This window comes from Mastigoproctus giganteus, chromosome 10 (genome assembly GCF_048544385.1).
Source record: "Mastigoproctus giganteus isolate SK-2022 chromosome 10, ASM4854438v1, whole genome shotgun sequence".
Classification (NCBI taxonomy): domain Eukaryota; kingdom Metazoa; phylum Arthropoda; class Arachnida; order Uropygi; family Thelyphonidae; genus Mastigoproctus; species Mastigoproctus giganteus.
The window spans coordinates 21,818,000-21,836,556 of NC_143584.1; the positions used below are offsets into that span (position 1 = coordinate 21,818,000).

Here is an 18,557-nt window from a genome sequence, read left to right on the forward strand (position 1 = left end):
CCACGTTGTGAAAAGCCAATAAAGGTCTACGCCGTAGACCTTTATTGGCTTTTCACAACGTGGCTGAGGAAAAGTGTAAAGTGTTCATTGTCTAACGACCCCAGGGGTTTCCCCCATCTCCGTGTTTGTACTCTGTTCGTGAAACACAGAACACTGTGAAGGCCAGAGATTTTAAAAAGTGCAAGGTATATGTTTACGTTGTGTTGTTCCTCTGACCTTTTAGCCGTTGGGCCCCTAGTGGGACTCCCCGTTTCCCACACTTAGCCCCGAGGAGGCTGGTCAGGCATAGAGGGATCGCATTAGAAGTAAGTACTCTGGCAGGCCCTGTCACCTAATTTCCTAAGATTTCAGTGGCAAGGGCCTAAAAAAAAAAGGCACATATTCAGTTAGAGTAAGGGTGAAGACTGAAGAAGGGGGAACAGATATAAGTAGTATGGGGATGATAGAGAAGGCGACCCCGGAAAGGTCAAAGGGGACTCCCTACCAGAAGACGGGGGTTTAAAGTGAACTGAGTTAGGGCACCCGGTTCAGACTGCCAGGTGGCCAAGAAAAGTAGTTGACATCTAGTGGCACGCCGGTGGCGTTGTTAATCTTCATATAGGAGATTGTCTTATTGGTCACATCCGTGAGAGTCAAGTCCAGTAGTATACGAACCTTTTGTCTTTCGTAGCTTGTCTTTATTCAGAGGTTTTGGAACATTCCGGTGGTGGTTCATGGGCAAGTTGTTCTTCACTTTATAGTTATCTTTGGTGGGTGACACCTTTGGAGAATGTATGTAGTTCACACCAATGATGGTAATGCAGGTCAAGTTTAGCTGCCTTGATCCAGTACCATCAGGGTCCCTGGGTGAGGTAGTCTGTCTTAGTAGGGTTGCATGGCTTTATATCTCTCGGAAATTGGGGTTTTTGGTCCAGTAGACCGACTGAAAAACACGCGCAGCTAAATACACAGTATACTTATGCTTCATGGCCTTAGTTGCTTTGGCGCTTAACATAGAATGGCAACCACGATAACAGCACTGCCCAATCTGTAGCAGCTTCACTAAACGGCGATACCAGACAAGAAACCCGCACTCAGAGAAATTCTATAAAGTACGGTATAGCAATAAACTCCAAGCTACGAGCTTTCAGGACTCAAGACACTATCAGAAACAGTACAACCAGCCTTTTCGTATCTCGACTGGATCCATGCACAACCCCTGAACTAGTCAAACAGGTTATATATGAAGAGCTGAATCTACGGCCAACTGTACATAAACTACAAACTAGGAGTCAACAATATGCTGCATTCAAAATTGACTGTAGCCGACAGCAAGTAGACCTGATAGGAAGCGTCGCCATTTGGCCTGTCGGAACGAGGATCAGGCCATTTGTTCACTATCAATCAACCTCGAAACCTAAAGCGACTACTCAGATCCGACAAAAGTACTCCCACCGCAGTCCCAGCTGACTTGGCGAGGATAATTGCCTGCCAGAAAGGATGCCAGCACCAGAATCTTCCCACACCAACATACTGGAACAAACTCCGCCCAAGGTTGGTAATACCATCCTCCAAACGCGAGAGAACCCGAGGTCGCCTCATCCCTGTCCTGATCTCTAATTATTGAGAGCCTCTACTTGTTCACAGCTGGGAAGCAAGGCTCCCTCCTGTGAGGATAAGCATTACAACCTCTCCTACCATCCGCGTAATGTTCCAGAATATCAGGTCCTTAAGAAATAAACTTAATACACTGGAAGAGATTCTACTCTCAAACTCACTAGACATATTGTGCCTCGCTGAAACGTGGTTAGAGGCGAACCAGACAGATATCAGCTGCTCCATTCCTGCAGGCTTTCATGTACTGGCTGCCTCTCGCGATAACCGCAGAGGGGGTGGAGTTGCTATAATTTTCAATACGACAAAGTTCTCCATCATACACTCTGTCTCAAATATCTCTCAAGACGTGGAAGCCTTAATGATAACTCTGGAACATCAAGGTACCACTATAGACGTCGCATCCCTGTACCTTCCTCCAACGCCAACTATGATGGCCATTGATGCAGCCACTAACTGGTTAATAAATAATCTCTACCCAGCAGCCACTCACATCGTATGTGGGGACTTCAATCTTCCGCCATCTACCCAACACCTCAAAAGCCGTCTCACAGAATCTCTCCAATCAATCCAAATATTCCAAGTTAACTACCAGCCAACGAGAGACCAAAACCTACTGGACATAGTCTATTCCTCGGCAACATGCCAAGTCGAAGAAACCACAGCCGACATGTTTCAATCAGACCACCAACCAATCATATTTACAGCTCTTCTACCCAAAAAATATTTCAATACCCCCAAAACCAAATCTGTGAAAAAGGTCACCGCCCCAAAATTTCTGAATCCAGCACTCTGCATTGAAGCCGCATCCACATTCCCATGGAACATCTTAGATGGATGTGAACTGAGCCTCGCAATCGATTTAATGACCAAATGGATCAATACCATAGCCCTTCACACCGCTACCAAGACAGTCACCATTACTCCGCGCTCCAAAGCATGGTGGACTCCCCAGCTCAACCAAAGTTTCCACTACAAACAATTACTACACGCCAAGTGGAAAGCTTCCGGCGATGTCCAAGACCGCATTTCATTCTACAAAGCCAGGGCCGAATTCAACAGAAACAAATCAGCTGCAATTGAAAAGCACCTCGAAAGAACCCTAAAAAGGGGAAAATCATTCTACAGAACAAAGGCTAGTTCTTCCAGCAACATCGACCCAATTGACTGGCTCAACTACGTCGCCAGATTTTCTAATCAACCTCCAGCTCTACCTAATCGGCCACTCCTCAACCGCTCTCATCTCACTGATAGTCTCGCTACGATCCGAATTTCCAAGCAACAATTGATGCAGGCCATTAATACTCTCCCTCTCACAACAACCACCGGTGACGATGGCATCCCCCAGTTCATAATCAAATGTTTAAGTGTCTTCATCATCGACTCACTCCTCAACCTATACAACAGATGCCTCGAAGTTCATTTCTTTCCACCCCAGTGGAACAGGTACTCTGTCTGGCCCCTTCCTAAGCACCAACAATCGACGCTCCCAAGCCAACATAGGCCCATCGCTTGCGCCTCTGTATTGCTAAAAGTTCTGGAGAAAGCATTGCTACCGTCTGTCACCCATCAAATTCTCCGTGACAGTCCTCAGCAAATACACTATGGGATATCAGGAAGGTCAACTATAACTAACCTTGTAACAACCACTCAGCACATCTTAGATGCCTTCGAACAAAGACAGGAATTGTTAGTTATATATCTTGACATCCATTCCGCATTTGATGCCATCTATATACCTAATACGGCCTCCGTAGCCGAGTGGGCAGGAGCGGGAGTGCAGTAGCACACGCTCTTTGAGTAGACCGGAGTTCAAGCCCCTGACTGCTGAATACGGTCGATCTGCCAACCCGCATTGGACCAGCGTGGCAGATTATGGTCCATTTCCCTCAGCATGAATTGTTGAGGAGGCTTCCATCCTGCAGTGGGTTGATAATGGCTGCACTTTACTTTTTTTTTTTTTTATATACCTAATCTCCTACGTCTCTTAGAAAACTACTTCAATTTTCGCGGCGATGTTCTCTGGTTCCTAGAATCTCTCCTATCGAAGAGGACCCTTGTTCTAAAGATCGGAACAAAGACCTTCACGCGCCACATAACTGCCGGTGTACCTCAAGGGGGGGGGGGGGGGGGTCCTGTCTGGCATTCTCTTCTCAGCAATCATGGTGCCATTTGTGACCAATAAGTGCAATTGGATCACATATGCTGACGATGTCAAGCTCCTTACTAGAATATCGCCATCCAACTCGGCAGCCGAAATCACTCAGCAAATCACTAGCAAACTGCAGGACATGGCTGACTACCTCAATACCTTCAACCTCCAAATCAACCCCCTAAAATCAGCACAAATAACTTACTCTCTAAAGGGCAGCCCAACAACGTTGGAGCCTGTGCTTAACGGCTCCTCAGTTCCAAGTGTTCAAACACACAAAGATCTGGGGGTCGTTTTCGACTCCAAACTATCTTTCAACGATCACATAAACCTCATACAGTCGAGGCTGAATTCACTACGCTGGGTCGCCAAACAACAGCTGCTCCACACCACCGACCCACAACTGGTAAAAAGATACATCGTATCAATCCTTTACCCGACAATACTGTATGCTTCAGAGATATGGGCCTCGGCCGCCGAATCCAACATCAAAAGAATATTCTCTGCCGAATTCTGGCTTCTAAAATGGGCCAACAGCAAACTCCACCTTCCCCCAGCTCTCAGATCAACGCAGTTAGCAGAAGCTCTTCAACTACGCAGGCTCCGGTCCTACATCGCAGAAAGAAGGCTGCTGTTCACCATCAAGATGGCCACCGGTAAAATTACAGAGCCGAACTTCTGGGATCACTGCTCTTGGCGCATTCCTCCCCCTTATCTCCGGTCTTCAGCACAGCTGCTAGCAAACCGTAACCGGCTAGTACTAACTGACAGATTCCTGCCAAAGCAAATGCTGCCCTCACTGCAAGCCATCGACGGGGACCTCCAAGAAGTGGTCAATAATAAAAAATACAGGAAGGGTATCCTCGTCGAACTGAAAATATAAAACTGTGCTTTGTTAATAATCTGATTTATCTTTTTTTCTCACCTGTATCTCTTTTGTAAATATGTTTTGTTAACCCCTGGCACCACCATGCCGTGACGGGACTAATTGTATGTCTATCAATTAAAGATGCTATTCTATAGTAGTTGGCAGTACTGAATGGAGGGTGGGTTCATGTACCTTTCAAGTGGCTACGAATAAACTAGAAACCTATAAAACGTAGGTAAACATTCACAAAATGTTAGAAATTTTTGATCTCGTCTATTCAGCTGATCATATTTACAGATTGTTGAATAATATAATAATAAACATATTTAAGATTTAAAAAAAAAAGTTTCCGAAATTTTTTTAAAAAAAATCGCCTTTAGTATTTGCACATGCATCTCGTTGCTTCATTAAAATATGAAATCTTTAAAAAATTATTTCAGACGTTGACAAAACCATTCTTTAACGGCTGTTTTAACTTAACTTCGGAATTTCAACTTTGAAGTTAAAACAGCTGTCGTCCTTTTTAAGGGTTTATTTATTTATTATTATTCCCCTCAATGGAAGGGCACTCCAGGTCGTAAAGAAATTTGATGTAGGTCCGTAATGTTTTTCAATTAAGTAAAAATATTATGTATGTTAATGAAAACAAATCTTCAATCAAACAACTTGTTTTTATTTCAGGAATTACTGTGGATTTGATATACAAAATAACGTATTTACAAAATCTTGAGAAATGAATATTTCAAATTGTAACACTTTGTAAAACTTAAATATTTTACATATCTGTTTAATAAATAGAAAAATGCTTTAATAAATATTAAAAACTGAATGACTTTATTTTTCAATGCATAGTGTTCTTACAAAATGCAACTTAAATTGGGTTGAGAAAATTACCCATTGTTTTTACGTACGAACAGAAGTTTCATTTTAGACAAAAAAAAATGTAATAAATAAATAAAATTAATTAATTTAAAAAATAATAATTTCCGCCTCCTGTGACAAACCTGTGCGGCATATTATGCAAGTCCAGCTCAATTTTAAATTTCAGAGAAATTTATACAAACACTCTTTGCATAAGAAAAAATATATCGTAAATAAATTATGGCAGCTTTTACATATATATTAGCACTTTCAATTCTCTTTTTATGTATATTGTCAGTTAATCTTATGAAAAAATGTAAGAGTTTTAGCTGTCATACGAAAATTCTGATGAAATAATAATTAGAAAAAAAATTGTTAACCGTGTAATATCAGAATATTAAATAAAAGACAACAAAAGCAAATCAAATACGATTTTATTTCCATTAAATAAATAAATGCGAAATTACGCACAATAAACTTTTTTCAGAAATATAGCTGGAATGTTTTATTCTAGAATGCTCAGTATCGGTAAGCACACAGAAAAATAAAATGATCTTAATAATTTATGATATATTTACAACTTGATATTTGGTTAATTAATAATGAGACATAACGATTGACTTAATAAATATTTTTAAATAATGAATTAAACATAAAATGCCTATTAGCTATCGTAATTTTGTTACAAAATTGCGAATTGCGATAAATATGTAACTGGACTAGTTTTTCAGTTGAAGGCACGTGCCATGAAATAGCGCTCTTCAACGCACGCACGCACACACACACACACACACACACACACACAAACGAGACAGGCAGGTACAAACGAATAACGATAGAAATATTTATATCGTTTTAAATTAGCTTTTAGAAAGCAGCTGGTAAAAATAAATATCAAATATTTACATTAGCTGCTTGGCAGCTTTTGAAAAATGGAGCCATATGAATCCTAGGCAAATAAATGAACTCGAGAACAAATTACATGCCTTTCAACTAGTTTGATTTTTTAAATTGAGCAAAAGTCACCGTCACTTTTAAGAGGCAGAACTTTGTGTCTGCTCTCTAACATCTGGATTGGTTGATTTCAAAACAGTGTTTTTTATAAACATATAACTTTTTGTATGTATAAATATCACAGGCGGTACAAGTTCTTATTTATGGTGTCTTTTTTTCCATGTGAAGAATCAATCAAAACATGTCACCTCCCATTTCCACACACAACAGCACTACCGATATCATTATTGACACTAAAAGTCCTGCTCCTTCCATCCACGAAAGCACTTCTGTGTTCTGGCTTGCGGCTAGACTCAACGACATTCCAAACAGTATGAAAGACAGAGATAATACAGGCCATATAAACTGTCGGAGTACACTATTTCCTACGTCGGTTGTGAGGATTTCTGTTAATCCAAAGGTTTCCTCTTCTGTCACAAACGCTACACGAGACATGCTGTGGCGTCGCTTGGATCGAATGTAATCCTCGATATTTAAAGACATCATTTTCTCTAAGTATGTTGCGTCCATTGTGTGCAGTAGGGTTATTCTGCAAAAGAAAAAAAAAAAAGTTGTCATATGATTTATGATATTTTCATGTAAAGCTTTTAAAAGTCTAAATCTAGTAAGTAACAATGATTTATACATTAGGCTTACCTAATCCCTCTGGTAACTCGATTTACATAGTTAAGAACTGTGTCAAGATTTACAGTATACATTAACAGTTTAAATTCTAATAGTGTAAATGATTACTTTTTCTTGGACAAAAACTTCATTATATGATATTCGCCACCTTCGTAAAGGAAGGAACTTTCCCACGAATAAAATTTTCTCTAGCGCAAAGTAGGGCACTGGAGACCTTTCTGTAATCGTATAGGAGTCAACGTCCTTGCATAGACTATGGTTATCTCGGAAAAATACTTCTCTTTGACTTGCAGTGATGGATTGCACTCTTAGCGTGCCCATCCTGTGGAAGCCCGTTTAGTCTAGAAGCTGTTTATACTAAACGTAAGGGGGGGGGATGAAAAAAAAAACTTTGTTCGTCTGCTGCTTTCCTTTCGTAAGCAAATATGCAATCTTCAAACGGATTTCCTTCAAAATACGAGTAAAATACGAAACCAAAGTATCGCAAACATTACTTATATAATGAAGTTTAAATTTTTAACAAAATACATGACCTAAACTCACGGACAAAGAAAATATTTTCTGATTAAATAAAAATGTTTGTCAATCTAGCACTTGCAACGGCCAGATATACAACTACATACTGTGTGCGCACTACATGCATATATACACACATTTATTACCAACTGTTTATATATATTAATATTTAGGGACATTTTCGCAAAAAAAAAAAGAAAGAAAGGGAAGTAACCTTAGCGAGGAAATTACAAATAACGGTATAAATTAATACCTATTAATATATTCCATATAGAGTTTTAAAATATTTACCTGATTTCTAAGGCAGCTGTTTTTAATCTGATGATAATCCGTATTACTTTGGAACAACTGAATGCGTTCGGTATGCTTGTCCTAAGACTGTATGTATTCTTTTCAGTGCTCTAATTTTATTGGACGTTTCGTCGTCACTTAATGATTCTAGGTAATGGAACACCAGATGTTATTCGATTGGAATATTTGAGCAATAAAACGAAGTTACAAAACTCGGCGAAGTTTTTTATCCAAACGCCGATTGCACGAAAGGGATTGCCCTTCCTGGATACGTCATTATGACGTGTCTTAGCACAACTTACCGTGTAGTAAAACATGTACATGGAGCGGAAAGAGAGCAACTCCTATTTGTGGTTGACTAGTTGCGTCACCTGGTGTACATGATTGCACAAGAGTGGGAAACTTGGAAAATGAACAGCGAAATGTTCTTGGATTTCATACAATGGACAGCCTTGACACGAACTAAATGGTACGAAATATATTCTATTCTTGCGCAAGGTTTATTATTGAAAATCAAGAACAAAACGAAGGATTAAGGATTCTTCAGCAAAGATCTGATGCCTAAAATGAATAAGATAAAAATAAACCAGATAAAAGTAAAAGGAAATCCGTTATACCATCTATTTTGGAAAGCGCTAAGGGAATTTCCTAAAACACGTGGGCTGTAACTTAACAGCGATATAACGGAGGTAAAAAATGAACATAAATTCTATTATAAAAATTGCGTTTTAAATTTTTATCTTAAAGCAATACATTGAATGCATTTGCCACTCATAAAATATGTATGTAAAATACGTATATAAAATTGACAGCGCACGTTAAAAGGAGGATAGCTACGTAAAGAAATACAATTGAAAAATACAAACTATATATAATGTAAAATACGCTATAAATTAACCTCAACATAGCAGTACTTTTATGAAAAATACATACATTGATGCAATCTTGTGTTTAAAATATATAATTAGCCTGTAGATACTGGTTAACTTATACACACCGAAATTGTACATGAAACAAAACATCGTCTTGAATCAGACCCGGGGAAAACCTAAACCATGAAGTCAGTCACGTTTGATAGTTTTTTTTTTTTTTTTTTTGGCCGGGGGGGGGGGGGGCTGCAGAAAATCTCAAAAGGACTAATGGGTCATCAACACCTTATAGAAACAAATGAACATAGAGGATATTTAAAAACTATGTGAAAAAATTTCTGGAAAGTATTAAAAAAAATTCTGATACTCAAGAAGAATATTCAGCATACAAGATGTATCTTGCAATACGTAATAAGAGCTAAAATTCTGGGCTCCAGCTGCATACCCAATTACTAAATGTATTAGTGTATGCTGGGTCCTGCATTGCTTTATGATGTGCTTTATAAACTTTAGGGAGAGACTTCAGATCCTAAACCAACATAAGTCTTCTGTGATGATTAGTTAATTTTAACTTAATTTCTGGTAATTGTTTAATTAATGAATTGAGTGATTGTAAATAACTGTAGTAGCATCCAAACGCAAGATGGTCGCAGTTGTCTATGTATAATAAATCGCAGACTCAAAAGACGTTTTATAATCTTCCATCTTTCTTTCTTTTTATAATACATTTTGAAATAATGCATTTAATAATCGCTGGTTTGTGCGCCTTGAAGAAATTCATGTAATTGTTGCTGCAAATGTAATCTAATTGTAGGTCACCAGGAGCAGTCCAGGATTTTCTGACGCGGGCTAAATCAGTTAAATGGAGGCTAAGGCAGTGTTCTGAGAAATCATCAGTAGCAGTAAAAGATAGCATTCTTTTGATCATAGGGGGTAGGCTTAGCCCTACCTAGGACTGTCTGTGCAGCCTAGGATGTATCATACAATAAATCATCGCCTTGGCTTCGTTTATTCTAACAACCCCGAAGATCCTATGCAGTTATTTCTCGTAATCTACTTAAAACTGTTTTCTATAAGTGATAATGTTGCAGTCAAACAGTATATTCTGTAAATAACCTTGAAAACGTTTCATTTTAAGCAATTAAGAGAAAACTGTGTTGTTTAAGTTAGTTGTAGTAATATTTGAAATAATCTTAGTTTTCCACTTTTTCCAAATCGACCTTACGCTCTCTTATAGCTTAACAGGTATAGGACAAAAAACTCATTATTATTAGATTTTTTTAGCATCTTTGTGGGCTTTCATTTTTCGAAGAATAGATGCCTGCTGCAATAGAAGATCCTATATATCTAGGTGGGACACCTAACATCATCGAGAACAATTGGTATTCACTTCTCATACTATATTCTTCCCTAATATATTTTATAACTTACTTGTATGATGTAAGAACTGTAACAAGTATCATCTTATGTTGAAAGTTTCAAAACAAATTGCGATACTTTTGTATTTTGTATTCTATACAGTGGATTCTTTTGTATTCTATACAGTGGCACCAAATGATGATGTTCTTCTTCGAGGTGTGTTTCCATTTACAATGGGTTTCCTTAGCCGACAAGTTATTTCTTGTTAGGAATTTTTCCCCGCCATAAAGTGCGGTTCTGGGTGTCTTGGTCGGTTAAGCCTCGGGCTGTCATGCATTCCCGTACTCCATCCATTCATGTCCTCCTAGGTCTTCCTCTTCTCCTTCTTCCAGGAGGTATCCATTCCAGGATAGCCTTTGTACATCTGTTTTCTTGCATCCGTTTTACATGTCCATACCATGTTATACGCTTTTCTTTGATGGTGTCAATAATAGTCTTTTTCACTTCCATATTTTTTCCTTATGTCTTCATTCCGTTTTCTGTCTCTTCTAGAAGTTGAGCGTCTGAGCGTCTCCATAAATACATTTCTGTGGAGAGCAATTTGTTTTTCGCTCGCCTATTCAATGCCCAGGTTTCCGCTAATCTTGGAAGCAAAGTAATCTTGGAGGCTTTTTGTTCCAACTAAGAAATACCGTTCTAGGTTTAGGCCCAAATGGATGTCAGATGAACTAATTAGACTCCTGGAAGAGAAGAAAAATGCATGGGATGCATATAAATTATCAGGGACACAGAAGCCTATGGTAGATATAAGCTAGTCTGTAATAAAGTCACAAAGGCTGTTAGGCAAGCGAAGGCCGAGTATGAAAAATCTTTGGCAAAAGATGCAAAGAAAAACAGCAAATATTTCTTTACTTATATAAACTCTAAAAGGAAGGGGATGAATCACATTGGTCCACTTGATATCGATGGTTCGATTGTAGACGATCATTCTCAGATAGCTGCCAAACTAAATGAGTATTTTGCATCAACGTTCACACATGAGGAGTTATTCAAGGAGGAGAAGGCCAGATGTATCTCTAATTCACAAAGGGGGATCAGAGGGTGACACCAGTAATTACAGACCTGTTAGTTTGACTTCTGTTCCAGGGAAATAATGGAGTCACTGGTTAAAGAAGCATTGCAGGATCATCTAGACAAGACTGCAGTAATAATTCAGACACAGCATGGATTTGTTAAGGGGAAGTCTTCTCTGACCAATTTGATTAGATACTATGACGTGGTCACTAAGAAACTGGATGCAAAAAATAATTTTGAAATCATATACTTGTATTTCGGGAAAGCTTTTGATACTGTTCTACATGGAAGTCTACTGTACAAATTGGAGCAGTATGGCATCAAGGACAAGTTGCTACAATGGATAACAGGATGGTTGAGTGGGAGAAGACAGAGAGTGGTAATCAATGGACACTGCTCTTCGTGGACTAATGTTATTAGTGGTGTTCCCAGGGTTCGGCATTGGGCCCATTGTTGTTTTGTATATTTATCAATGATATTGATGAAGTTATATCAAGCTTAATGCCAAAGTTTGCAGATGATATAAAGGTTGGCAGGGTTGTTAATAACAGTAATGACAGTATGTTGATGCTGCAACAGGATCTGGAAAAGTTGGGCAGATTGGCTGAGAAGTGGCAGTTAAACATTGACAAATGCAGAGTACTGCATATGGGTAGCAGTAATCCCAGAGAAATGTACCAATTGGATGGTGTTACACTCAGAGTAGTGGAGAATTAAAGAAACCTGGAGATAAGTGTGCAGTCAGATATGAAGTTTTCTGAGCATTGCAGGCAGGTTGCCAGAGTACGTCATGGGGTCTTGTCAATGGTATAAAGAAATTTTGCTAGCAGGGATAAGGAGGTGATTATCCCCTTGTATAAGGCAATGGTCAGGCCATACCATGAGTACTGCGTACAGGTCTGGAAGCCTCATTTTCGGAAGGATGTAGAGTTTGGTAGAACGAGTACAGGGAAGAGCAACAAGACTAGTGAGGGGAACAAAGGGCTGCTCTTAAGAAGAATGGCTTAAATTATGCAAATTGCAGCGTCTGGAGACTAACACCTGCGAGGTGATCTGGTTGAGATGTATAACGCCTTGAATGGATTGAGCAGGCTTAATTCTGATGGGATTCTTCCTCTTTCTCAGATTGCAAACCTGAAGGGGCATAAACTGAAATTGAGGAAAGACAGTTATAGAATAGATGTGCGGAAATTTGCCTTTAGCCAGCGGGTGGTTGATTGCTGGAACAAACTTCCATCTGTTGTTGTGGAAGTTGATAGTTTAAATAAATTCAAGGAAGAAGTGGACAAACCTTTGGACCGAATGGATGGGTGAAATAGGAATTTTTTTTTTTTTGGCTGATGCTGTATAAACTTGCTTTCTTGTATCATATGCCTCTACTAATGCCAATTTCATTTTACTTCCATATCTGATGTATACTGACGATAACTAGCAATTATCTTTTCTATATTTGTGTTATTGTCAATACTTATATACCAAAGTGACGGCAGATAAACGGATGATTCATGCGTTGTTCTGTCCAGATGAGTCATCGAACATGTTGCAACCAGTCGCTACGGCGCCCCAGTTTCAAGATGCAAAGTCGTCGAACTTTCTAATCACATCTTGTATGTATACTTAATTTTATGGCTCAGGAGTTTGGTATAATGTCTCCTGTTATAGAACCCGGTAAATTGCGTTCCACTACTTTTGATAAAACGATACATACGCGATAACTAGCTATCCAGTTATCACAGTAACCATGAAAATAAAAAAAGAAGAAGCAATTATTCTGGCTGACATGATGTGTTCTATCCAGCGTTCCGAATCTGAATAGAACGGTTAGAACATGCACAGATTTCGTCATATACAGGGTGTTTCAGTTAAACGTTTCAGAACTTCTAAGAGGGGTAGGGTACATCCTGCCAACTCGAAATCATATAGCAATGTGGGGTCGGAAATGCTTTCCTGAAGCGGTGTTGTACACAGAAGCACCATAAAGAAAAGAGACCGTAAGTGAGAAATCGTTTTAATAATACATGAAAAGAAGCAAAAGGTACATGGATTAAAGTAAGTGTTCGAAGTTTCTTCCACGGGCTACAATGCACGCCTCACATCTCCGACGCATGGACATCCGAACATTCTGGAATACTCCAGGCGAATTTCGAATTTCTTGAACAAGAACGCCAAGTTAGTAGGATGGATGATTACACGAACGCAGAGTTAGCCGATATGCATTTGGCGTACGGGGCTGCAAATTGTAATGGGCCAGCCGCACAGCGTTTGTACGCGGAACGATATCCGACGAGGCGTATTCCCAGTCATAATTTCTTTGCAAGACTGCACCAGAGGTTAGCTGAGAGAGGTTCATTTGAAAGAGCTGACAGGGACAGGGTAAGAACAGCACGGACTCCAGCCGTCGAACAGAATGTGCTGCAGCATGTACAGGGGAATCCAAGAACGAGTACACGAAGTCTAGCAAACGCAGTCGGGGTTTCCCATTGCAGCGTCTGGAGGATTCTCCGAGAACAAGACATGCATCCGTTTCACGTGCAGCGTGTCCAGACACAGCAACCTGAGGATTATGCACCTCGTATTGCTTTCGCACAGTGGTACCTTGGAAAATGTGCTACAAATCCCCTTTTTCCTGCTGAAGTGTTGTTTTCCGATGAGGCATCCTTCACAAGGGAAGGAATTTTCAACACGCATAACGACCATATCTGGGCGGTCGAGAACCCGCATGCAATACGACGTCGTGCAGCACAGATTCGATTTTCGGTCAATGTATGGGCCGGTATTATGGGAGATCACCTCATCGGACCTTACCTGTTACCGTGTCGTCTAACCGGACCTATCTACTTGATCTTTCTGCAGCAAGTATTGCCACAACTTTTGAGAGATGAACAGATTTCTGCATCGACGCAACAGACAATGTGGTTCCAACACGATGGAGCCCCTGCCCATTATAGCGGAGATGTTCGTAACTACCTGGATGCCACATTTGGTCAACAGTGGATCGGACGTGGTGGTCCCGTGCGTTGGCCTGCTCGGTCACCCGACCTATCATGTCTTGATTTTTATTTCTGGGGTCATATGAAATCGCTAGTTTATGACACCCCTGTTGACAATGCTGAGGAGCTGGTTGCAAGAATCGCAGTAGCTGCTGAAGAAATTCGAAATTCGCCTGGAGTATTCCAGAATGTTCGGATGTCCATGCGTCGGAGATGTGAGGCGTGCATTGTAGCACGTGGAAGAAACTTCGAACACTTACTTTAATCCATGTACCTTTTGCTTCTTTTCATGTATTATTAAAACGATTTCTCACTTACGGTCTCTTTTCTTTATGGTGCTTCTGTGTACAACACCGCTTCAGGAAAGCATTTCCGACCCCACATTGCTATATGATTTCGAGTTGTCAGGATGTACCCTACCCCTCTTAGAAGTTCTGAAACGTTTAACTGAAACACCCTGTATATATCTATAAGCCCAGAGCCTCCGTTGCAGCCTAGTTGATACAACATTATTTGTTAAAAATTTTCTGTTTATACTCCGGCACGACAACCAAGTCAGTAGAGTTTACAATAAATCGTCAATACAAATATTTATCGTATTTAGTAGTCACGGGCTTGAACCCCGGTCCACTCAAGGAACGCGTACAATGCACTCTCGCTCCTGACCACTGGGCTACGTCAGTTATGCGTTTGGTGAACTCTGAGTTCGATTCCTGCGGACGAATGGAGGAATTTCTAAGATCATCTTCACTGGAGATTGTAGTTAGCCAATCTCAGGCGGTGGGTGTAGGGTTTTCCGTGAGGTATTCTAGGTTTTTTTCAGCCGTACAACATGCAAATCAACCCCTGAACACATACTTTTACAAGCTTAATATACACTTATGGTTATGAACTCATGCATGGGGCATTAATATTTCTACTGTATATACAATATCCTTAGATTCGTATAGAAACACAGGAATTGTGGTTTGTTTATGATTATACATAATAATCGGAAATCATTTTTTATCGTATAATTATGTATATATACACGGCGATTCAAGAGGAACAGTAAATATTTTTGGAGGTTATAGTATCGATTATTCTGAGTAAAAACGTTCATGTAAACATGTGTCCAATTCTCAATGGATACGGAGATACAGCTGTTTGAAACTGGCGCTCACAAAGCCATTATGAGAGGTATTGAAGAACGAAAAATGACTTATTGTTTGTATCATTCAAAAAAATTTTTACAGTTCACAATAAATGTTTGTTGAAAATCCCAACGCCAACCTCAATGCACTTTGCAACTCTTGTGGTAATATCACGTGTTGTTTTCCCGAGGTCGTCTTGGCGTTACTTTATGAGGGCAGCAGTATCCAAAATGCCAGCGAGCAATTCGTCTCTTGTATTCACCTTTTCTTTGTATACTGCGCTTTTCTTTGTCCATCCGCACAAACAAAAATCTAACGGAGTGAGGTCTGGAGTGTGGCCAATGAACGGGACCACCGACTGCGGCCGATCCATCGTTCGGGGAAAGTTTGATTTAGATATTATATCACCAGACGGGTATAATGTGCAGGGATCCGTCATGCTGACAGTACATACTAATCCTTTTAGCTAAGGGAACATCTTCCAATAGTAGTGGAAGTTCGTTTTGTAGAAATTCTAGGTAAATGGACCCTGTAAGACGATTTTGTAACACAACAGGCCCAATCAACTGATTGTCGATGAAACCGTACCACACTTTTACAGAGAAGCCAAGTTGAAAATTTGTTTCTACAGTGGCATGTGGATTTTCTTCTTACCACCTATCAGAGTTATGGGTGTTGTTGATACCGTCACGGGTGAAAGTAGCTTCATCGCTTAACAGTATTAATGAAATTAATCGGCGATTAGCATTTACCCACCAGCAGAATTCCAATCGCTGAGCGTCGTCTCCTGGTTGAAGGTGTTGCACCCGCTGTATGTGAAATAGATACAAGCCGTGCTCACATAATTTTCTCCCTACTCTTGTCTGTGGAACACCGATACGCATAGAAATTCTTCGTGTGCTAGTAGTAGGACCGACTGAACAATGTGTTCTATTTCATCCACATTTTTGTTAATTTACACGTTCAGAAGAAATACACAATTTGGTGTAAACGCTCTTGAATCCGGTATTCTGCGGTTAGGAAACCGTCGACGGTATTTTCTACAAGCAGCAGTAGCACTTCCACCACAAGAACCGTAGACAAACACCATATCGTCATATTCAGCATGTGTAAAGATGTGCGGCATTCTTAACAACACTTCTAACACCAAACAGCGTCAGGTTATAACTGGTTCTTGGTCACATCTGATTCAGGGAGCTGTGCGCACCAGTTTCAAATAGCTGTATCTCTGTATCCATTGAGAATTGGACACATGTTTATATGAACCTTTTTACTAAGAATAATCGATACTATAACCTCCCAAAATATTTACTATTCCTCCTGAATCACCCTGTATAATCGACTCACATACCGTCCTAAAGAAGAAATTTCTGGCCAACTCGTTTGAATTATCCGGTTTTAAGCACAGGCGCAAGGTTTTTCTCTTTGAGCTCTTTTTCCGATCCTGCAAACGAACAAACTGGCCTTGAACACACGAAACTATTTTCGAGTTAGGACATACAGGCTGAAAAGGTAATGAGATACTACTGCATAAGCCTGTATAAAATCCCCAGGGCTGCGGACTTGCTTTATGGCAGAACGCTTATCATTAATTATGAGTATATATAATTATATACTCATAATTATCATTATTTGCCACAGTTTACACTGTATATTTGATTTCGGTAATATATCGTAAAACCAGAAATCTAAATCCATCTAAGTAAAATTTATTTCACAAATAGAAGTAAATGACATATCTTGAATAGAAAAAATCTGTAAAATTATTCTTACAACTGCCATAATAACATGCATTTTCCTCCTCAGATTAGCATAATATAAAAGTGCATTGCCTGAATCTTTTAACGTCTGCCTTAGAAATCAAAGAGGAAAAAAAAAAAAAAAAACCGCAATGGAATAAAACTTGAAAGGACAGAGTTGTATTCTGTGAAGGAGAGATAGCAGATTACTGGCGGTGTTCCAGTGTATGCAACTTAAAATTGACACAACAACTGGCTTGCTGTCCTGGTTTGATGCTCACCACTTAATCGTTGTCACGGCGTATTAATTAATGACAATACTGCACCGACAACAGAGATTCCCATCAGTTAGTAAACAAGGAAAATACTGTAGTAGGCTATAACGTTATATCATTTACTATTTGGCAAATAAAACTGCCTGGAGAGATTTTCGCGACGATTAATAGTACAGTATTCGAAACTACAATGTTAAAAGTAAATAACAAAAAAAGAAGCATCTCCGTAATAGCTGCTAAATACTTTAGGCATGCATCGTATACCGTTATATTCCATAATCACCGAATCGCATTTCTCTTAAAAAGGAAGTTACCTGTTAAAGGAACTTCCTGTTTACACATATTGGTAATAATGAAGAATATATGACGGCTATGCATAAAATTTTACTTACTTTTTTAAAATTTGAATACCTGCCCAGTTATCTACGTATATCATGTTATTCTCTCATTTCGTCGGGGTTTCCGTGAAGTAAGGCGAACTGACTTCTCTACTGCATGTGTCAGCAATTAATACCAATGAAAAAAATATTAAACAAACAACAAAACAAGTCCAGTCTACTGATCCTGAGATAGTCCTGCCATCTATCGGAATTGTAGTGACTTATTTCTGAATTCCGTAGCCGAGTGGGCAGGAGCGGGAGTGCAGTAGCACACGCTCTTTGAGTAGACTGGGGTTCAAGCCCCTGACTGCTGAATACGGTCGATCTGCCAACCCGCACTGGACCAGCGTGGCAGATTATGGTCCATTTCCCTCAGCATGAATTGTTGAGGAGGCTTCCATCCTGCAGTGGGTTGATAATGGCTGCACTTTACTTTTTTTTTACTTTATTTCTGAATTAAACTTAAATTATATACAAATATTATGTACTATTTATATATTTATACTATTTGTATTATATTATTTATATTATTTATATTATTATATTTATACTATTTATATTACTATATTTATGCTATGTATTTAATATTATTTATACTACTGTTATTATATATATATATAGATATACTGTATAATTAAATTATATACTATAAACAGCAATTCTCATATGGAAAGTGCCATTTATTTGTGATGCAATACTCGTTTAACTCTCTGTGATAGCAGCAAAATGACTGTTGAATGTTTGAAGCTATAAAAAGAGGTTTCCGAAATTCTGCTATCTATACACTTCGAAATATGACACCAAAACACCCGCATGAAG

At 39.3% G+C, this 18,557-nt stretch overlaps 1 protein-coding gene across 2 annotated transcripts; it reads right to left on the bottom strand.

Moving 5' to 3' along the window:
• Positions 1-6,533: 6,533 nt before the first annotated feature.
• Positions 6,534-17,853, bottom strand: LOC150078844 (uncharacterized). 2 transcript variants are annotated; one of them, XR_016547566.1, is made up of 2 exons: positions 7,920-8,061; positions 6,534-7,017 (listed from the first exon to the last, which is right to left on the bottom strand). XR_016547566.1 is itself a non-coding variant. In XM_090383607.1 (2 exons), the coding sequence occupies exons 1-2, from the start codon at positions 17,792-17,794 to the stop codon at positions 6,663-6,665; spliced, it is 399 nt and encodes a 132-aa protein (XP_090239733.1). In that variant the 5' UTR covers positions 17,795-17,853; the 3' UTR covers positions 6,534-6,662. The 2 variants fall into 2 exon arrangements, 1 of the variants encoding a protein (XP_090239733.1); XM_090383607.1 differs by lacking the exon at positions 7,920-8,061 and adding an exon at positions 17,751-17,853.
• Between the last annotated feature and the right edge of the window lie 704 nt (positions 17,854-18,557).

Bases quoted from the DNA above. Each gene is read 5' to 3' on its own strand.
- LOC150078844 (XM_090383607.1), bottom strand. From the start codon at position 17,794: ATGATATACGTAGATAACTGGGCAGGTATTCAAATTTTAAAAAA. The intron at 7,018-17,750 runs GTAAGTAAAATT...TTTCTTTTGCAG, and splicing joins GGTATTCAAATTTTAAAAAA to AATAACCCTACTGCACACAA.